The following is a 20,153-nucleotide window of genomic DNA, read 5'->3' on the forward strand; positions in this document are numbered from 1 at the left end:
TTTTTAATGAAATAATTCTCTAATGCTCACAACGACTATTTATTTTATTAAAAAAAAAACACACTAAAAGCCAGTAAAAATGATAATATTGTGAAATGTTATTACAATTTTAAACAAAAAATATTTTTTATTATTTTTAATATTATTATATTTTACAATGTTCCTGTGATTGCAATTTTTGTTCCTGATGGCAAAGCTGAATTTCTGAATCTACGGTCAATTTTTATGCATCCTTGCTCAATAAAAGTATCAATTTCTTTCATAAAATAAAATAAAATCTTACCTACCCCAAACTTTTACACGGTAGTGTATAAAATGTATTATATTTTTAAAATGTGTGTGCACATATATGAATTTTAATAGAATAATGAAATATGTATTTGAAGCAATATTTCATATTTTTAAAAAAAAGTTTTAAATACTAAAATTTATTTATTTATATTTAACTGTTTGCTGATGCCTCTTGGTTTGATATTTCTATTAATGAATTATTGGTAATAACCACTTCTAGGTATAAAGCCTATTTATTTGATCCAGTGTCAGCAAAGTTGAAGCTTATGCTACTAAGGGTAACTATACTCAAAATTAAGTTTTTATTAAATATGAATAACATTTCATGTTTAATAAGACTGTTGGCTTGGATTTCTGAGGAGACGTGTGACCGCCTGTGCGAGCCTCAGCTCTAAATCAAGTAAAATATGTGCTTTATTCAGTTAAAAAATAGCTTTCAGTTAAATATGTGCTTTATTCAGCCCATTCAAAGAGTCCTTTGTGTTAAGATGGGGAAGTCGCACTTCACCCTGGATTTTCTTTATTTCCTGAGAGGACTGATTTTTCCCCTCTCCTTTATTACTTTGCAAGTTATGAAAGCTTTAGAGGTTTTTATAGATGTGTTGCTGTTAATAATTAATAAACTTGGTTTTTAGGTTATCATATTAGAGGAACTGTGGAACTATACACAAGAATGGCAATGCCGGTAATGTGTAATACATTTTAACCAATGGTTTGAAAAGAAATCTTTATTGCGGATACATTTATGGTACTGAAGCATCACATAAACTTCCTCCTCATTATCAGCATGAACATTATTGATTTGGAGGCAGGATTTGAGTGGATGTTAGAGCAATTGTGACCACTCTAGAAAATTTTAATGCGGATGTTCAACAATTTACCCATTTAAATTTATTTACAAACTATGCAACCATGTAATGTTCGACCTACTTTATCATGTCATAAAAATACATAGAGGTTTTGTGGCTTTAGTTTCAAATGTTTCAATGTGCCTTTATCACACCGTTATGCATTGTCATTGTTGTATAGTCATTATATTGAGGACCTTGGAATTCCCTTCCATTCCATTCTTCTGTTCTGTAGTTTGGTTTGTGGTCGATGAACACTACGTGGATAAAGGTACACACTTTCTCTAGTGGTCAGCGCTTTTACACATCACTCAAATGTGTAACTCACACTAAGACAGAGACTGTGGTGTAATATCTGAACAAGTGCTACTACTGCCTAATCGCATAATCGTAACATATCTTCATGTTACGATTATGTTCAAATTGACACGCTCTACATTTGCATTTGGCAGCAGTGAACCTAATTCATTTTCACCATTAACTTCACCTGAAGAAATGTAAGGGCCATACTGTTGCCATTCATATGTTAAAAATTTGTAGTTATATATTTATAAATTACTATGCTCCCATATTTATGCAATTCATAGGTTAAAAATATAATGAAATATTTTTAAATTACGATATATATATTTATAAATTTCTATATGTTCTCATATTGATGCCATTCATATATGTTAATAATAATTTTTTAATTACTATATGCTCCCATATTGATGCAATTCATGTTAAAAATATGTAATTATGTAAATAATAAGTATGTAAAAACACAGTCATTTATAAATATATTGTAATTTATAAACGTATAATTACACACACATAATTATATGAAAGGCATCAATATGAGAGCATATAGTAATTTATAAATATATGCTCTCATATTGATGCCATTCATGTGTTAAAAATATGTAACTATATATTTATAAATTATCATATACTCCCATATTGATGCCTTTCATATATGTAAAGAAAATAGGTAATTATATATTTCTAACTTACTATATATTTATAAATGACCATATGATCCCATATTGAAGCCTTTCATATCTAAAAAATATTTCTAACTATATATACACACACACACACACACACACACACACACACACACACACACACACACACACATCTAAGTATGTGTAATGTAAAGCTCATATTGATGCCTTTCTTACAAAATTGTATATTTATAAATTACAATAAAATAATATATATACAGTATATGTAATCACACGTGTGTGTGTGTGTGTGTGTGTGTGTGTGTACAAGCCCCTACATGGAAATCCCGAAAAAATGGATTCACCACTTTGGTTCCCACATCCCTTTGTTTAGCGCTTCTCACTTCTGTTTGCTGGAATTCACACTTCTGTGTAACATACATATATAAATGCTGCTCAGGTTCAAAACGACTTCAGTGAAAGGGAAAAGAGTCACCACAACTCATTCAGTTCAAGGTAAGATTCAAATAAGGTATCCTTCACATCTGGGCTGCTTATATGCACAGCAGTGTGGGCTATTATTTAGACATTATAAGAACATTATTTTTGAGAATGTTTATTAAACACTGTTTATGATTTCGCCGTTACTAACTTAACTTAATTGATATTTACTTCTATATTAACATCAACTTTTTCAAAATGTACACAATAATAATATTAACAATTCATTTTCCTTTATTTTTTAGATGAACAAGATTGTCTATATTCTGCAAGCTGTCCTTCAGTTGGCAGGCAGCACTTCACTGAGGTTCCTCAAGCCAAATGGTGACTATTGCTTAAATCTCATTGATTCTCATTCTGTTGATTATACGCAATGTTTGCTACATGTCAGCTAACTCTCATTAAAGTATTAGTAGTGTATTAGTAGACTGTTAGGGGTAGGGTTAGTAGAATAAGTTGACATGTACTTGCAAAGTTACTTATAGTCATTAGAATGTCTCTTGGTGAGCATCAAAATAAAGATGTTACCAAAAAATTGATATTTTAAAATAGATGTTTTAAAATATGTTCAAATAAATCATTTTTTTTTAAATCAAATAAACAGCCCTGGTGAACATAATGGCAACTTTATTTTGATGGTCCCCTTTAGACCATCAAAATAAAGTGTTACCATTAATGTTTCCCAGGGCTGTTTATTTGATTAAAAAAAAAAAAATACAGTAAAAACTGTAATAAATTGTGAAATATTTTTACAATTAAATTTTACTGTTTTCTATTTGAATATATTTTAAAATGTAATTTATTCTTGTGATGAAAATGCTGAATTTTCAGCATCATTACACCACACTGTAAAAATGTTGGTTTAACTTAAAAAAGTAAGTTACCTTGTTGTCTTAAAATTGAGTTCATTGAAATTAAAAATTTGAGTTAATACAATGAAGGCGATTGATTTAATCAAAAGAAACTTAAAATATTATGTTATATGAACCACATTAATTATCTAAGTTGACTTGACAAAAGAAAATGTTTTTTGTGTGTGTGACAGTGCAGTCACATGATCCTTCAGAAATCATTCTAATATGCTGATTTGGTGCACAAAAAATTTCTCGTTGTTTCTTGAAAACAGTTGTTCCTCTTAATATTTCATTGGAAACTGTGATATATTCATTGATGAACAAAAATAATTAAAAAATATATATTTTTTGTATAAACATTATAAATAATAAATGTAAAAAAAAAAAAAAAAAGATCAATTTAATGCGACCTTGCTGAATTATTTAATTTTTGAAAGTAGATCCTTTAATGTGTCATGAAATCCAGTGGCAAGTCTGATGAATGAGCTTTTCTGTTGCAGTTGAGGTTCTGGAAGTGTCAGATCTGTCCAGCTTGGAGGTGTCACTGCATTGTGGAGAGCAATATGAAGGACAGCAGATTCACTGGGAGAGGAATGGGGAAAGCATCTCCGAGACAGGAAACCGCATCACTGTTACGATAGATGGGCTGCGTGGCGGAAACTTCACATGTCACAGAGCAAATGGAGATCTCCTGAATCACACACTATTACTGGTCCATCCAGTCAAGTTTCCTAAAGGAGGAGTTCTTACAAAATCCAGTGATGGAGGTAAATAGGAAGAATATGTCTGTGTTCATAGTGTATTCGCAAAAGTACTGGAAGGAAACATGGCTATATGGCTGTATATCAGCACAGCTGTGGTTCGACCATAGCTAATCACAGTGTGCTGATATACAGCCATATCGCACGGCGACGAGTGTGATATTGCATTTATACAACAGTTCTAAGGCATGAGTGTGTAAATAAATAACAACAGTGTCTTTAAAACCCTCATTTGTGCAGCACCACTTCCTTCCGCCACAGATTCAAATCTCAAGTTGACAGTTTAACAGTTGAGCCTTTTAATTCTAAAATGTTTTAGAATCATTTTAGAATTAGTAACGAAGGACTAATTGAGTCGCTTCATCGAAGCTTACTGTATTTTGTTGAGTAGAGTATGGTATTATGAGAGAGAGATCGACTAAAGGAGTGTATTACCTGCATCTGATATAGCATTCATTCTTCAGGTCGATGTCCATAATATTATATCCATCATAAAAAATCTGTTTGAATGTCCGATGAGGAAAGGGATATCTTTGTCCTTTTAAATGTTAAGGGGATTTCCCACAGAAACAAACCTCCTTGTTCTGACTCACTCTTAAAGAGAGTCTTTGCCGCCATCTAATGGCGTAATAATGTAAATTTCACTGATACTATTGACGAACCCTTTCTACGGCAATATACGGCATTTATATAAAATAATATTTATTGAACAGCAATATTTAAATTAACAATAGCCATTATAAAAGACATAAACACAAGCAAACAATAAACACAATCAAATAAATAAAGACAAGCAAACAATTCAGTCAAACATACAAAAGTAGTGCTCTAGTACAGGATTTAAGTTAAATATAGCCTAAATATAAAGCTTTGCTCTGGAAAAAGTAATAAATTAATAAGACCAAAGATTGCCCTTTTGATATACCCCAAATGAATTATATCTCGTTTAACCACTATTTACATAAGAGCCAGCGGCAAATACCCACAGGACTGGCTGAGATTAAGCTGTTCTCTGCGGGTACATGAGCGCTGAACAGCCGCTGACGGCCTGGAGCTCGCATCTTTGAAAGCGTCTGAACAAATTGTAAATTAGGCGTTATTGAGTTATTTTGCTTCCATAACATGTCTTCTTTCAGACTTGTGGAAAGAAGTGTTTATTGCACTTTATCTGTTTATGTCTGTACAAAATCTCCACTTCAGTAGCTTTTAAAAACACCAAACTTTCCAGATTTATTCCTATGTATCTATATTCTGAAGCTTTTTACGAAGGGGTTTGTTTATATATTATTCGCCTGGTTTATATAACATTTTTTTCTGCCTGTTGACATTTTCTAGATATGTAAAAATTAACTTTACATATGATTTGTGTAACATAAACATGAATGTGAAACATTTTATCAGTATTTCTCACTGTATTGGACTTGAATAAAACTGCTCAATTTTTTTTGTCTGTCTAGAATTTGTTTCTTGCACTGCGAGAAACTATAATGGACAGTTTCATTGCTCTTGGAAGTGGCATCAGGAACGGAACAAAAGAGCCGTGGTATATTTCACAGCAATACGGTAATGATTCAGAATTATTCTTCTTCTGGATTAATTATTTATCAAGACCGAATAATCGATTTAATTAGGCTTATGTTGAAAGAGCAAATCAAAGCTAAACTGGGCATGTGTTTCTGCAGGAACTCTAGCCTCATCAACTGCACTCTGGACTCGGATATCTCTGGACTGACTTGTATTGACAAGGAATACTGTCCTTACTCCGAAGAGCCTAGGAGCATCAATCTCACTCTGTTCGTCAGAAACCTGTATAGGCTGGAGGAACACCAGAGGACTTTCTTCATCCGAGACATTGGTAAGAGCTTTTGTGCCCCCGGGTGGTCACTACATGTAATGGACTTCAGATTTGGGATCCATGCTGTTTACATTTACTGTGGACCCATAATTTATATGAACACAAATATATGATACGTAACAACAATTGTAGCTCAACTGACCAATTTTGTGGGCAGTATGTGTAGTTCAGTACAGTTCAGCATACTCTTCATTGAAACGAGTATTTATTACAGAAATAATAAGTGTTAACTGAATCTAATATTTCAACACTTAATTGCACGTTTACATTCAAATGGAAATGTATTTTAGTTTACATTTTTAATAAATGCAATTAGTTAAACTTACAAGGGCTTTTGACCCACTTAAGTATGATTTTATATGTAATCTTTATAATTATATTTTCTTTACTTATGGTAAACTAAAGTTACTTTAATGTAATTTCTATTAACTTGCATGTCATGTTTTTAAATATATTGGTAATTACACATATTTGTAATGAAGCTGCAATTTAATACATTTAAATTATATTATGTATGTAATATCAAATAACAGTACAAATTATAATCAAGTACTTAACATGTGCTTTAGTATGTTAGTCAACATTTATTAACACATAATGATTTAAAATGTACTTTAATGTTAAACTTTGTTTATTAATTTTGTCAAGGTGCACTTTTTAAAAAGTGCACATTAAGTATATTAAGAAACTGTCATGAAAATGAAGAAACTGCAATACAGTTTTTAAAAAATACCTTTAAGATTTGAAGTACACTACACATTCAATAGAATTAAGCGCACCTCTTTTGCCACAAGAGTATGAACTAGTTATTTATAAAATGATCAATTTGTTAGTCGTCAAGTCAAGTCAAGTCACCTTTATTTATATAGCGCTTTTTGCAATGTAGATTGTGTCAAAGCAGCTTTACAGTGATAACTGGTACATTATTTTGCCTGCACAGCAGCTCTTAAAGAATAGTGTCAATGCAGGCAGATCAAAGCACTGTTGAATATCAAATGTCAAGTCAAATGTCAAGTGTCCCCAACTAAGCAAGCCAAAGGCGTTAGTAACAGTTAAGTAATACTAGGCCAGTGGTTATCAACCTTTTTGACCCCAAGGCCCCCAATTTTTCACAATATATGGGCACAGAAAAATAATTACATTTCAGAATTCCAAAAGTTTTCCAGGATTCTTACTCTTTTTAACTCAAAAATGTATATCCCTTCCAGATAAATCATTTTAAGTAATCTTGAAGCCCCTAGTTTGTCCTGGTCCCCTGGTTGAGAACCACTGTACTAGACTGCTGATTTCCATTAAACCATTATTTCTGCCCTAACTCTAACCACATCAAATCAAACTCTCAGTCAAACCAGATAAACTTAACATCACCAAGATCGAAGATGATGAATTTGAGTGGTGCCCCCCTAAGACGTGGAGTTTCCCCTGCAGTTTCTTTCTTCTCTCCTATGAGGTGAAAGTGGTTCCCAACAGTCATGACTGTGATTACACAGGAAGTCGAGTTGAAGTAAGCCACTTTCCTTGATTTTTTTTATTATTTTTTTTATTATTATTTTCAAGATCAGTTTATTAGGATCTAAATATTAACGGTGTTCATTTCTGGTAATATAGAAAATGGAAACCAACGAGACACAATACAAGGTGAACATCAAAAGACCATATACTTTCTGCATCCGAGCTCAGGACCCACTAACTAATAAAGTCTGGAGTGACTGGAGTCACCATCATAAGTAAGTACAGTTTGAACTACAGTATTATTGTATATTTTATGAAAATATTCAGCTTTACATTCTGCATCTATTTTGTAACAGGAGAAAACACCGGCACACCTCGGAACAATAAAAGGTGTGTTGATTTTTGCTTTAATGACCATATTGATCATTTTTAGTTGATGTTATATTATCCTGGTGCTGTTATTTTGACATTTTTCTATTCTTTGTTTTATGAATGCAGGTCTCAAGGGAACACACCACTCTGCTTGACAATCTGCCTCCTATTCCTGACAAAATATTGCAGCTATTAATATTTATATACATTTTATGTTATTAATATATGCCACGTTAAAATGTATTTGTGCGATACTTTTCCAGATAATTAAAAATACACTATGGCTTTGGATTTCATGTTTTTTCTATATTTTATTTCATTTTATAGTGTTATTTAATGGGGTTTGTGTTAGTCAGGGAGTGTCATTCCTGCCTGTGTTATTTATCTTACTCATATATAATGTGTTTCCAATATAATATAATATAATAATAAATGAGCAATCACACAAGTTGCCATGCGATATGTCTCTATATCAGCACTTGCAACGAAGGAACGCTTCATTGAAGCTTATTGTATTAGTGAGAGAAATGCATTACCTGCATTTAGCTGATATTCTTCAGGTCAATCTTATAGTCATAATCACAAAATTAGTTTGAATGTCTGCTGAGGAAAGCGATATCTTTGTCTTTATCCTTTTAACAGTTAAGGAGATTTCCCATGACAGGGCTAGTCAATGCATTTGTAGGTTGCATCTTATAAAGGTATTGTTTAAAGTGAAAACAACGTCCTTGTTTACAACCTTGTTTCAGTCCCTTTCAATATAAAAGTCTTTGCTACTCACTCATAAAGACTGTCTTTGCTGCCATCTAATGCCGCAATAACTTTACTTTGACTGATTCAGCGGTAAATGGATTACAGGTGCTGGTCATATAATTAGAATTTCATCAAAAAGTTGATTTATTTCACTAATTCCATTCAAAAAGTGAAACTTGTACAAACCCGATTCCAAAAAAGTTGGGACACTACAAATTGTGAATAAAAACAGAATGCAATGATGTGGAAGTTTAAAATTTAATATTTTATTCAGAATACAACATAGATGACATATCAAACGTTTAAACTGAGAAAATGTATCATTTTAAGGGAAAAATAAGTTGATTTTAAATTTCATGGCATCAACACATCTCAAAAAAGTTGGGACAAGGCCATGTTTACCACTGTGTGGCATCCCCTCTTCTTTTTATAACAGTCTGCAAACGTCTGGGGACTGAGGAGACAAGTTGCTCAAGTTTAGGAATAGGAATGTTGTCCCATTCTTGTCTAATACAGGCTTCTAGTTGCTCAACTGTCTTAGGTCTTCTTTGTCGCATCTTCCTCTTTATCATGCTGCGCCAAATGTTTTCTAAGGGTGAAAGATCTGGACTGCAGGCTGGCCATTTCAGTACCCGGATGCTTCTTCTACGCAGCCATTATGTTACAATTGATGCAGTATGTGGTCTGACATTGTCATGTTGGAAAATGCAAGGTCTTCCCTGAAAGAGACGACATCTGGATGGGAGCATATGTTGTTCTAGAACTTGGATATACCTTTCAGCATTGATGGTGCCTTTCCAGATGTGTAAGCTGCCCATGCCACATGCACTCATGCAACCCCATACCATCAGAGATGCAGGCTTCTGAACTGAGCACTGATAACAACTTGGTTTGTCCTTGTCCTCTTTAATCCGGATGACATGGTGTCCCAGTTTTCCAAAAAGAACTTCAAATTTTGATTCGTCTGACCACAGAACAGTTTTCCACTTTGCCACAGTCCATTTTAAATGAGCCTTGGCCCAGAGAAAACACCTGCGCTTCTGGATCATGTTTAGATATGGCTTCTTTTTTGACCTATAGAGTTTTAGCCGGCAACGGCGAATGGCACGGTGGATTGTGTTCACCAACAATGTTTCTGGAAGTATTCCTGAGCCCATGTTGTGATTTCCATTACAGTAGCATTCCTGTATGTGATGCAGTGCCGTCTAAGGGCCCGAAGATCACGGGCATCCAGTATGGTTTTCCGGCCTTGACCCTTAAACACAGAGATTGTTCCAGATTCTCTGAATCTTTGGATGATATTATGCACTGTAGATGATGATAACTTCAAACTCTTTGCAATTTTTCTCTGAGAAACTCCTTTCTGATATTGCTTCACTATTTTTCGCTGCAGCATTGGGAGAATTGGTGATCCTCTGCCCATCTTGACTTCTGAGAGACACTGCCACTCTGAGAGGCTCTTTTTATACCCAATCATGTTGCCAATTGACCTAATAAGTTGCAAATTGGTCCTCCAGCTGTTCCTTATATGTACATTTAACTTTTCCGGCCTCTTATTGCTACCTGTCCCAACCTTTTCGGAATGTGTAGCTCTCATGAAATCCAAAATGAGCCAATATTTGGCATGACATAATATGATATTATTATATTATCTATATTCTATTGTGAACAAAATATAAGTTTATGAGATTTGTAAATTATTGCATTCCTTTTTTATTCACAATTTGTACAGTGTCCCTTGCTTAATTAGTGAGTTTAATCCTTCAACCAATTCGTTCAAAGCGCTAGTTTATTTACAAACTTTTTACTATATCATGAATTATATGATATATTCCGATTGTCAGATATGTGGAAGCAAATGTGTTTTGTCATTTAAACACCTTTAATAATGATCATGTTAGTTGATACCCTTATGAAAATTAACCGGGATTTTTTGGTGCAAACCATGGTTTTAAAAACCATGGTTCGAGTATCACAAATTAACTATGGTTGTATTACAGTTTAACCATGGTTTTTCAGGAAGTGATGTCACAAGGCACTATTTTAATGATTCTCACATTTGTCCTCCATCATAAAATAAGTGGAGAGAGTCTGAAAGATTTCCTGTCATGGCTGCACATCTAGTATTCTTTCAGCCACAAAGTACCTATTTGATAAGTACTTTTTATCCATTACAAATCAGTTTGAAATTCATTTTTACTGTGAGTAATGCAAAGGATACATTTGTAAGGAAGTAACATTATTCACCAAATGTCCTCATTGTGATCTTCCTTTTGATCTTGCCTCTAATCTTAAAAGTGGATCATTCATGATCTATTTGCCATTGTCTTCCTCATTGAAAGATGTCCTTGAAAGTCTGAAAAAGAACTCCCAACAGCCAATAAATAAAGCTGAATTGGTATGGGATGACACAATTCGTGACATTTTTGATGGTGACGTCATGAGAGATCACATTCAGAACAAAACATTTGGCCAGTGGGATTTGACTGTGGAATTGTGATGAAATTCCCATCTTTGAAACATCTCAGTGATCCCTCTGGCCAGTACAAGTAACAATCAATGAGCTGCCACCAGCTATGAGAAAAGAACATATCCTGCTGTCCTCACTATGGTTTGGCAAGTCAAAGCCAGTCATTGAGACCTTTTTAAATCCATGTGTTGAAGAGATGGAAGTTTTAAAAGAGACAGGACTACAGTGGATTGATGGTGATGAGATTCGCACTAGTAGATTTTTTGCAGTTGTAAGTGCTTTTGATGCTGTTGCCAGACCAATGCCAAAAGACAGCACACAGTTTAATGGCAATATGAATGTGACTGCTGTCTTCACCCCGGTGAGTGTGTAGAAAAGGGAAATGGTTTTGTGAACACCTACCCTTATGAATATTCTCCAGTAGAAAAATGGCAACCTCAGCAGCGGGAAGAGGATGCCTTAAAGGCCTCATAAGAGGGCTCTGCAGTGAGGGGAGTAAAAGGAATATTCCCATTTTTGTTTCGGCAATTTTTATTGCTGCCTTTGCAGCATAAACACATTCAGAGAAATATTAATGAATATCCTGACTCATCTGAGCTTTATAAAGGCAGTGAGTGAGGATCAACAAGAAGAAAGTGAAGAAAGTGTCTCCATCCACATCCATCCATCATAAACATACTCTACACAGCTCCAGGAGGTTAATAAAGGCCTTCTGAAGTGAAGCGATGCGTTTGTGTAAGAAAAATATCCATATTTAATAGGTTATAAAGTAAAATATATAGCTTCTGCCAGACCGCCTTCAAATTATGAAAAAAAACTGAACTGCCGTTGTGTCAGTTAAGCTTTTTACATAAGCAATGACATTTCCTCTCTCAAAATCCATTAATGTACTAAAAACATATTTAAATCAGTTCTTGTGAGTACAGTGGTTCAATATTAATATTCTAAAGTGACAAGAATATTTTTGAACAAAATAACGACTTATTTAGTGATGGCCGATTTCAAAACACTGCTTCAAGAAGCTTCGGAGCGTTATGAATCAGCGTATCGAATCATGATTCGGATTGCGTGTCAAACCGCCAAACTGCTGAAATCACGTGACTTTGGCGCTCCGAACCGCTGATTCAACACGCTGATTCATAATGCTCCGAAGCTTCCTGAAGCAGTGTTTTGAAATCGGCCATTACCATATCAGTCGTTATTTTGTTTTTGTTTTTGGCGCACCAAAAATATTATTTTCGCTTTATAATATTAATATTAATATACATAAACTGATTTAAATGTTTTTAGTACCTTTATGGATCTTGAGAGAGGAAATGTCATTGCTCCCTATGAAGGCCTCACGGAGCCATCGGATTTCAACTAAAATATCTTAAGTTGTGTTCTGAAGATTAACGAAGGTCTTACGGGTGTGGAACGGCATGAGGGTAAGTAATAAATGACATTATTTTCATTTTTGGGTGAACTAACCCTTTAACCCCCCGGAGCCATGTGGAGTACACGTTTATGATGGATGGATGTGGATGGATGCACTTTCTTCAGCTCATACTCGTTGATCCCGCTCTGTGCCATTATAAAGCTCGTATGCGTCAGGGTATTTATTAATATATCTCTGATTGTGTTCATCAGAAAGAAGAAAGTCATACACCTAGAATGGCTTGAGGCTGAGAAAAGCTTGGGGTAATTTTCATTTGAAAGTGAACTAATCCTTTAATAGTTGGTTGCTGTCACTTAACCCCCACTACCTAAACCACTGGTTGCTTTTGGTTTATGCTATATGCGCTCCTTATGAGTAACATTTCACGGCAAGCTATATAAGAGGCTGATCTTGCTTTACATTTTGCAATGTTATACAGCACATTTAAAGTTATGGGGTCCATTGTGGTGTATATCTGCATTTACATTTGAAAGTAATAATCATAATCTCATGCTGTATTTTCATGGTACACAGTAGTCGCTTTTCCACTGCCAGGCCAAAGGCGCGGTCGAGGTGAAAGGCGGAGCTAATCGTAGTCAGGTGATGGTCTACACGCTGAAATGGGTTGGGTTGTGTGACGTTTGATCAAGGGAGGTGTGTTTAAGGGTGGTTTTTAGATCAGCGCTGCGGAGCTAGCGGACCGACAGTGGAAACGCAACTTGATTTTGGCCTCGGTGCTTAAGGTCTGTGGCCATAGGCCCAGCCCGGCACGCTGTTAGCCCTGGCTCGCACTGGCCCGACAGTGGAAAAGCGGCTAGTGTGTTCCTGAACAGGTATGCTGCACATTTCTCCTTTGGCGTTACATCTTTAGACAAGCAGTAACAGCGCAAAGTTGTGTTCAGTGCAGTAGACTAACAGGAATGAGGCAGGTGAAAAAAACAATGAACATCTGTTTGGCACTCATTTCAAACACTGGCACCAAACCAACTTTCCGCTATTAACTGAACTTTTCATGTTATGGTATTGCGTCCCTTGTGGTTCTTCAAACGATTTTTACACTTTGTACACTTCTACAACATACATAAAATGTGAAAGCGCATTAATTCAGTTGCAATGCTTCAAGATGGGAGCTTTTTGTAAATTCAACATTTAAACCATGGTTACTGTAGTAAAACCATGTTTTGTTTTTTTTGTAGTTACTGTGTTTTTTACGGAAGAGGATTAGGGCCAGGCAATAATAAAAAAATAAAAACCATCTCGAGATTAAAGTTGTTAAATTTCGAGAAAATCTCGTTAAATTTCGAGAAAAAAGTTGAAATAAAATGTTGAGAATAAACTAGTTAAATTTCGAGAAAAAACTTGATAAATTTCGAGAAAAAGGTCGAGATAAAATGTTGAGAATAAACTCGTTAAATTATGAGAAAAAACTCATTAAATTTCGAGAAAAAAGTTGAGATAAAATGTTGAGAATAAAGTAATTAAATTACGAGAAAAAAGTTGTTAAATTACGAGAACAAATTCGTTAAATTATGAGAAAAATGTCGTTAAATTTCGAGAAAAAAGTCGAGATAAAACGTTGAGAATAAACTCGTTAAATTACGAGAAAAAAAACGCATTAAATTTCGAGAAAAAAGTCGACATAAAATTTTATTTCGACTTTTTTCTCGAAATTTAACACGTTTTTTCTCATAATTTAACGACTTTTTTCTCGTAATTTAATGACTTTATTCTCAACACTTTATCTCGACTTTTTTCTCGAAAGTTTTTTCTCGTAATTTAACGAGTTTATTCTCAACATTTTATCTCGACTTTTTTCTCGAAATTTAACGACATTTTTCCCGTAATTTAATGAGTTTATTCTCAAAATTTTATTTCGACTTTTTTCTCGAAATTTAACAACTTTAATCTCGAGATGGTTTTAATTTTTTATTATTGCTTGGCCCTAATCCTCTTCCGTAGTTTTTATATTTTGATTTTAAAATCGATTGTGTTTCGGGGGTGGAGGGGGGACAAATGTTAATATAATACACATAATAGTTTAATAATACACATTATATATTTAGTTAGTCATATCAAATTGCTTTAAAGTCAGCATGAAACATAAGTTGCGAAAGTCTTTTCTTCCCTATTGTGATGTATAATCTGAGTGAAATGTCACTTTAGAACTAGTAGCAATGACAGCTTGGGCTGCTTCAATAAAGTAATTAGTGTTTTAGTAGAGTAAAGTAGAGTATTATGAGAGAGAGGAATATAGAGTGTGATTACCTGCGTCTGTTAGAGCTTTCATTCTCTAGGTCAAGTCAATGTAACCTGCACTGAAGTTGCTGAAAAATCCTCTCCACTAACACACACACTGTTACTCAATAACAGGTACACCAATATTATTTATTTAAAATATTATTTATTGAACAATTATATTTAATTATCAAAAACAGCCAAGTTTGTACAGCAGCAAACAATTCAGTCAAAAGTACAAAGATTAAATAAAAAATATAAAGGCATGGAGGGAGGGATGCCACTTGTTTCAGGAACTCTGGAACTGTTGTGGTAAAGTTTCCATTTCATTTGCACTATTTACATATTCCTCCCCATGCCTTATTCTGCGAGTCTTATTCTTCATGTCTTATTCTTATTCCTGAAGAAAAAAACAAAACAAAAACAAATCAAGGTTATAGTCTATGTACATTACAATTAGAATACATTTCTATTCACAATACACAAACTAAATATAAAAACAAATACATAGGCAACATTCTTAAAGAACAGAAACTGTTTGGGAAAAAAATTGTGAAAACGTTTTTAAAATCTTGAAAAGTGAATCTATCTTCAAAATCATTTGTAGCTGATCTTAGGCTCAGTACCTTAAACCATTCATGTTGAAGGATTTCCCTCAACTCAATCCGCCGGCTTGGGTTTTCCTGCAGGAGGGATTGAATCAGGTGGCAGCATTCTGTGCAGAACAATGGAAGAGCATCAGATTATTACTTTAAACTTTGTATTAACATGTAAGATTTGACTATTCTATACGGTATGTTCAGAAAATAAGGAAAAATTTCTGATTTATCCACATTACCCAACTTTTATAAAGCCATCTTGTTGTGATGAATGCCATCTTACCGTTTGACAAGCCAGGTTTAAACCAGATGTCGTCATCAATCATCTGTGTGTCTCTGGGTTTTGGAAAGTGTCCACACACCAGCAAGAACAAGACCACTCCCAGAGACCACACAGTAGATGGTTCACCATGGTACTTGCCCGTGAAGTACTCAGGTGGACGGTACTTTCGAGTGCCTGAAGGAAGGAGATTTTGTTTGATAGGTAAGCTTGAAATACTACAGCATGTTCTCTCAGTAAAAAAAAAATCTGATGTAATTTAATTTTTTTTAAAATGCTGCTTCAAAAGTGAGATATAGTTTACTTTAAATGTTACCAATTTAACTTGTGACTAGAACTTAAGTCCCAAACTACAGGTCTAATGCACAATACATACCACCGAATCTTTCATATCCGGATTCCTGCAGGAGATCCCCACACCCGAAGTCTATCAGTTTGACTTCAAGTGTTTCCGTGTTTATCAGCAAGTTCTCTAGCTTTATGTCACGATGGAAAACTCCACGGCGACAGCACATGTCAGCGGCCGTTGTTGCCTGCTTCATAATGAAACGTGCCGTGTCCTCACTGATGGTGCCGCCATGGAACCTAAACTTCCACAGATCTTGGCAGGGTGAAGGACGCTCCAAGACCATGATGTATTGGTCAGGTTGGTCTTGCCAGTCCAGCAGCTCAATGATCTCTGGAACTTTTGGGCCCCTGTTAACAAGCATCAACAGGCCGACCTCTAATGGAAGGGGTGTGGGATGACCGGGCTAGAAGAAAGATCATGTAGATTTAGGTGGTGCTGTCAGTGTGTTTACACATTTTAATTTGAAAACGGTGGAAAAACGTGTCGCCTACTTACAATGTAGATGTATTTCATGTTCCGTGGCTTTCTGGAAAATTTCACTGCCACCTGATGAACCAAAAAAAATTTTTACATTTCCAACATATCAATTGCACTAAATAGTAAAAATAATAAACAATAAAAGGATTTGAAATGGATATAGAGACAAAACAATTTGTTAGCTAAATATTGTAAACCCTAACGCTCACAATAATTAATTGATTTGAGTAGGACAAACTTAAATTATACAAATTAGGTCCGTCAAATTAACTTTTTGAGTATTTAACACTTTTCTTTTCTTTCAAGTTCACAGAACTGATATATTTTAAGTAAACTGAACTGTTTCATTCTTTTGAGTTTTATGAAATTATTTCTTATAATTTTGACAAATTTAAGTTTAACTGAAACTGGACTGAGATTTCTATTTCCCAGCATGCTTTGCCCATGGCACTAAAATGAAGTGTTATGTTTGTTTTTGTTTAGACTGCCTCCATTTTTCTTGAGTTTTGCCATTTTATTTGGGTTTACAGTGTAGAAAAATTACGATACCTCACGGCCATCACTCAAGCGTTTCCCTTCATAGACGGATCCGAATCCTCCCATACCAAGCAATCTGCCGATTTCATAACGGCTCAGAATGTCGTCTGTTAAAAGATGAATCATTTTAGTTGACATGAAATGTCAAGCATGGACAGCAGTAAGTGTAATCTACTGTAGAAATCCAAAGCAGGGAATGTTAAACATTTAAGTTATCATTAATATGCCTGAACATTATGTAGACTTTATGATGTACAGCGCTCTAATAGACAGATTCTCAAATGGTCACTGGATTTACCCTCAGCGTGTCTCTCGCTGACGCCTGCAGTGGTCTGATCCTCCACTTTCTGACCCTGACCTGAACTGCAGCTCCAGTGAAGAGTGATCAGCTCTTTAAAACTACTCTTCCTCCTCCTCTTTCTCACTGGCATCTCAGTGTCCTCACCAACACTAACGGGCTGATGGTTTTCAGCCACAATATCAGATGTTGTTCTCTGATGGGAGTCGTACACCTGAGCACTGTGAGAACTTCGTTTTCTCTTTCGGCCAGTGATAAGAGATGTCCGTTTGGTTTCATCTGTGTTTAAAGATACATGATGTGCCGGAATAAAAATCTGATCATGATTTTGATCTAACTTTAATTGATATTTGATCAAACGTGATGGTGTGGATTTTTATAGCATATTGTAATAAATGACACTTCATCCTAAAGAACAGAAAAATTTCACCTAATTTATGAATTCGGTTCCACACTCATATCTAGCAGAAATGTATGTAGACTTTATGATGTACAGAGCTCTATAAATAGATTCTCAAATGGTCACTGGATTTACCGTCAGCGTGTCTCTCACGTGTGACGCCTGCAGTGGTCTGATCCTCCACTTTCTGACCCTGACCTGAACTGCAGCTCCAGTGAAGAGTGATCAGCTCTCCAAAACTACTCTTCCTCCTCTGTCTCTCCTGACTATCATTTCCCTCACTAACAGGCTGATTATATGCAACACACAAAAACAGGTATCAATGTAGGTGCCTATAACATACATTACACATAGAAGAGATCTGACCTCAAAATTCTTCCAAATATTAATATATATAATCAGTCATTTGTAGCTTAGACTGACTGGACTGAGGTGAACTGGAGCTGGAGGGGTTTGAACCTGCTGATCTGCAGGAGGAAGAACTTCAAGACCACTGGAAAGAGGTTCCTGAAGACCATGATCCTCTAGAGCACAGACACTGTACCGTACAGAATTCTGATCTAAAGAAGGGGATATTGAATAAAAGCATGTTTTAATCAATAATAATTATTAAACATTGCATAATCATATTGGTGATTCTTCAGTTGAAATGTTTTATATATACATATTTAACTTATATATATATATATATATATATATTTTTTTTTTTTTTAAACAAGCCTTGTTTAAATATTTATGTCTTTGGAAAAAATCTGACCAAACTTCAGATGTATTTTGATATAATGTGTGAAGGTGTGGATTTGTAACATAAAATTAATGACATTCTCAAATGCACATTGATTTACCCTCAGCACGTCTCTCATATTTCACAGTGGTATCTTGAGCTGAGCTGCCACTCCAGTCACATAGATAAAGAGACGGCAGCTTCTCAAAACTATCCGTCCTTCTCCTCTTTCTCGTTGGCATCTCATTTTCCTCAACAACACTAATGGGCTGATGATGGTCATTAGCCGCATCGGTGCTAAACGTCGAGGATGTGCTGCGGTAAGAGTCGTACACCTGAGCGGGAAAACTACGTTTTCTCTTCAACATTGCCATGATAACAAATGTTGACTCGGGTAACTCTTATACAGCAGAATGAGCGACGAGAAGACTGAGAGAAAACTGACGCTGCTCAAATTAAATTAGCACACACAACGCTCTATTCCATTATGGCGTCATCACATTCCTGAGAGACGCGTTCGAAATCGAATGCGCGTGAGACTGAACTCTTCTCACAGCTGAGAAAAGGCCTGTTTTATATTCTTCTTGCTATATTTGTTGTATAGGTATATTTAGGAAAATATTTCTAATTAAGGTATCACTTTAACCTTTCACTTCGCAATAAAAACAACCATTCAAAAAATGGAAATTTCATCAAAATCCTACACAAATTTTGTAATATACTAGTATAGCTTAGTTAAGCATTGCACATCCAAAGCGATACATACAATAGCATTGTTTTCAATTTTAGGGAGTTAAATGAAATACTTGAGTTTTGGAATATGGCGTCAACAAGGCGGAGATCTGAAACCATTCAGCTGCTGGAAGAGAGGCATCCAAACATAGGCCTCTGAATTGATAATAAATTATAAATGTGTTCAGCATTCTGCAACAAATATTTTTTCCAGATTTTCTATACTATTTAAGTCGTAAAGTGAGCAGGATATATTAAAATAAAGAGGCAGGCATGTATTCATGATACTAAGTGGGGCAGCCGGTCTCAGAGCCCTCCCTAGCTCTACAGCGCCCCACACATTTCCAATGTAAATCTGTGGTGAAAAATGGAACTGCAGTGCGCTGCAGATTTCTGGCTGTCCCACTTATTTTCACACGTAAACCTCGCTCCAGACCAAAACGATATCAGCAGATATGTGTTTAATTTAATTTAAACGTGCTCATGTGAATAGCTTTTATATATAATTCTGTTGCGTTTGTTTTATGTTTGTTCTGAGAATAGACATTACTTTTTTCCTCCTGAGGTATTCTACAAAACGGATCCGCAACGTTTGATCAGATGCATAAAGGCCCAAGAAATGTCCCAAAGTGCGTTTCCAAAGCTTAAAGTTATTCATTCAAGTCTTCTTGTTAGCATGATATATGATAAATGCTTTTTGAAGAATAACATACTATTTTTAATCATTTTTCATCAGTACAGCCAATTTCACGTCTGTGTTGACCAACATGATATTTGCATCTAAAATACCTCCAAATAAGTTATATATTTTTTTCAAACATATACTAAAACCGCAGACCTTTCAACACTGAGTGAGTGAGTGAGTGAGTGAATGAACCAAACACTCACTCACTCACTCACTCACTTATTACTCACCATCTCTTTCACTCACTCACTCACTCACTCACTCACTATCTGTTTAATGAATAATGCTACAACCAGGAAATCATATAGAGAAACACTTTGTCCATACCACCGTC

The 20,153-nt window shown here is 35.0% G+C and overlaps 2 protein-coding genes across 2 annotated transcripts; one reads left to right on the forward strand and one right to left on the reverse strand.

Moving 5' to 3' along the window:
- Window positions 1-2,464: 2,464 nt before the first annotated feature.
- On the forward strand, window positions 2,465-8,154 carry il12bb (interleukin 12B, b). Its single transcript, XM_048167546.1, has 9 exons — window positions 2,465-2,584; window positions 2,815-2,893; window positions 3,924-4,190; window positions 5,642-5,747; window positions 5,867-6,039; window positions 7,383-7,543; window positions 7,648-7,766; window positions 7,848-7,881; window positions 7,990-8,154. The coding sequence occupies exons 2-8, from the start codon at window positions 2,815-2,817 to the stop codon at window positions 7,876-7,878; spliced, it is 936 nt and encodes a 311-aa protein (XP_048023503.1). The 5' UTR covers window positions 2,465-2,584; the 3' UTR covers window positions 7,879-7,881; window positions 7,990-8,154.
- Window positions 8,155-14,512: 6,358 nt separating this feature from the next.
- LOC125252390 (aurora kinase-like) lies at window positions 14,513-19,351 on the reverse strand. The gene is made up of 10 exons (XM_048165644.1): window positions 18,524-19,351; window positions 18,102-18,238; window positions 17,814-17,967; window positions 17,279-17,557; window positions 16,993-17,087; window positions 16,462-16,512; window positions 15,994-16,369; window positions 15,621-15,794; window positions 15,365-15,453; window positions 14,513-15,138 (listed from the first exon to the last, which is right to left on the reverse strand). Exons 1-10 carry the CDS (start codon window positions 18,774-18,776, stop codon window positions 15,133-15,135), a joined length of 1,614 nt encoding a protein of 537 aa, XP_048021601.1. The 5' UTR covers window positions 18,777-19,351; the 3' UTR covers window positions 14,513-15,132.
- Window positions 19,352-20,153: the final 802 nt, after the last annotated feature.

The sequence above is a fragment of the Megalobrama amblycephala genome, linkage group LG18 (genome assembly GCF_018812025.1).
Source record: "Megalobrama amblycephala isolate DHTTF-2021 linkage group LG18, ASM1881202v1, whole genome shotgun sequence".
NCBI classification, from domain to species: domain Eukaryota; kingdom Metazoa; phylum Chordata; class Actinopteri; order Cypriniformes; family Xenocyprididae; genus Megalobrama; species Megalobrama amblycephala.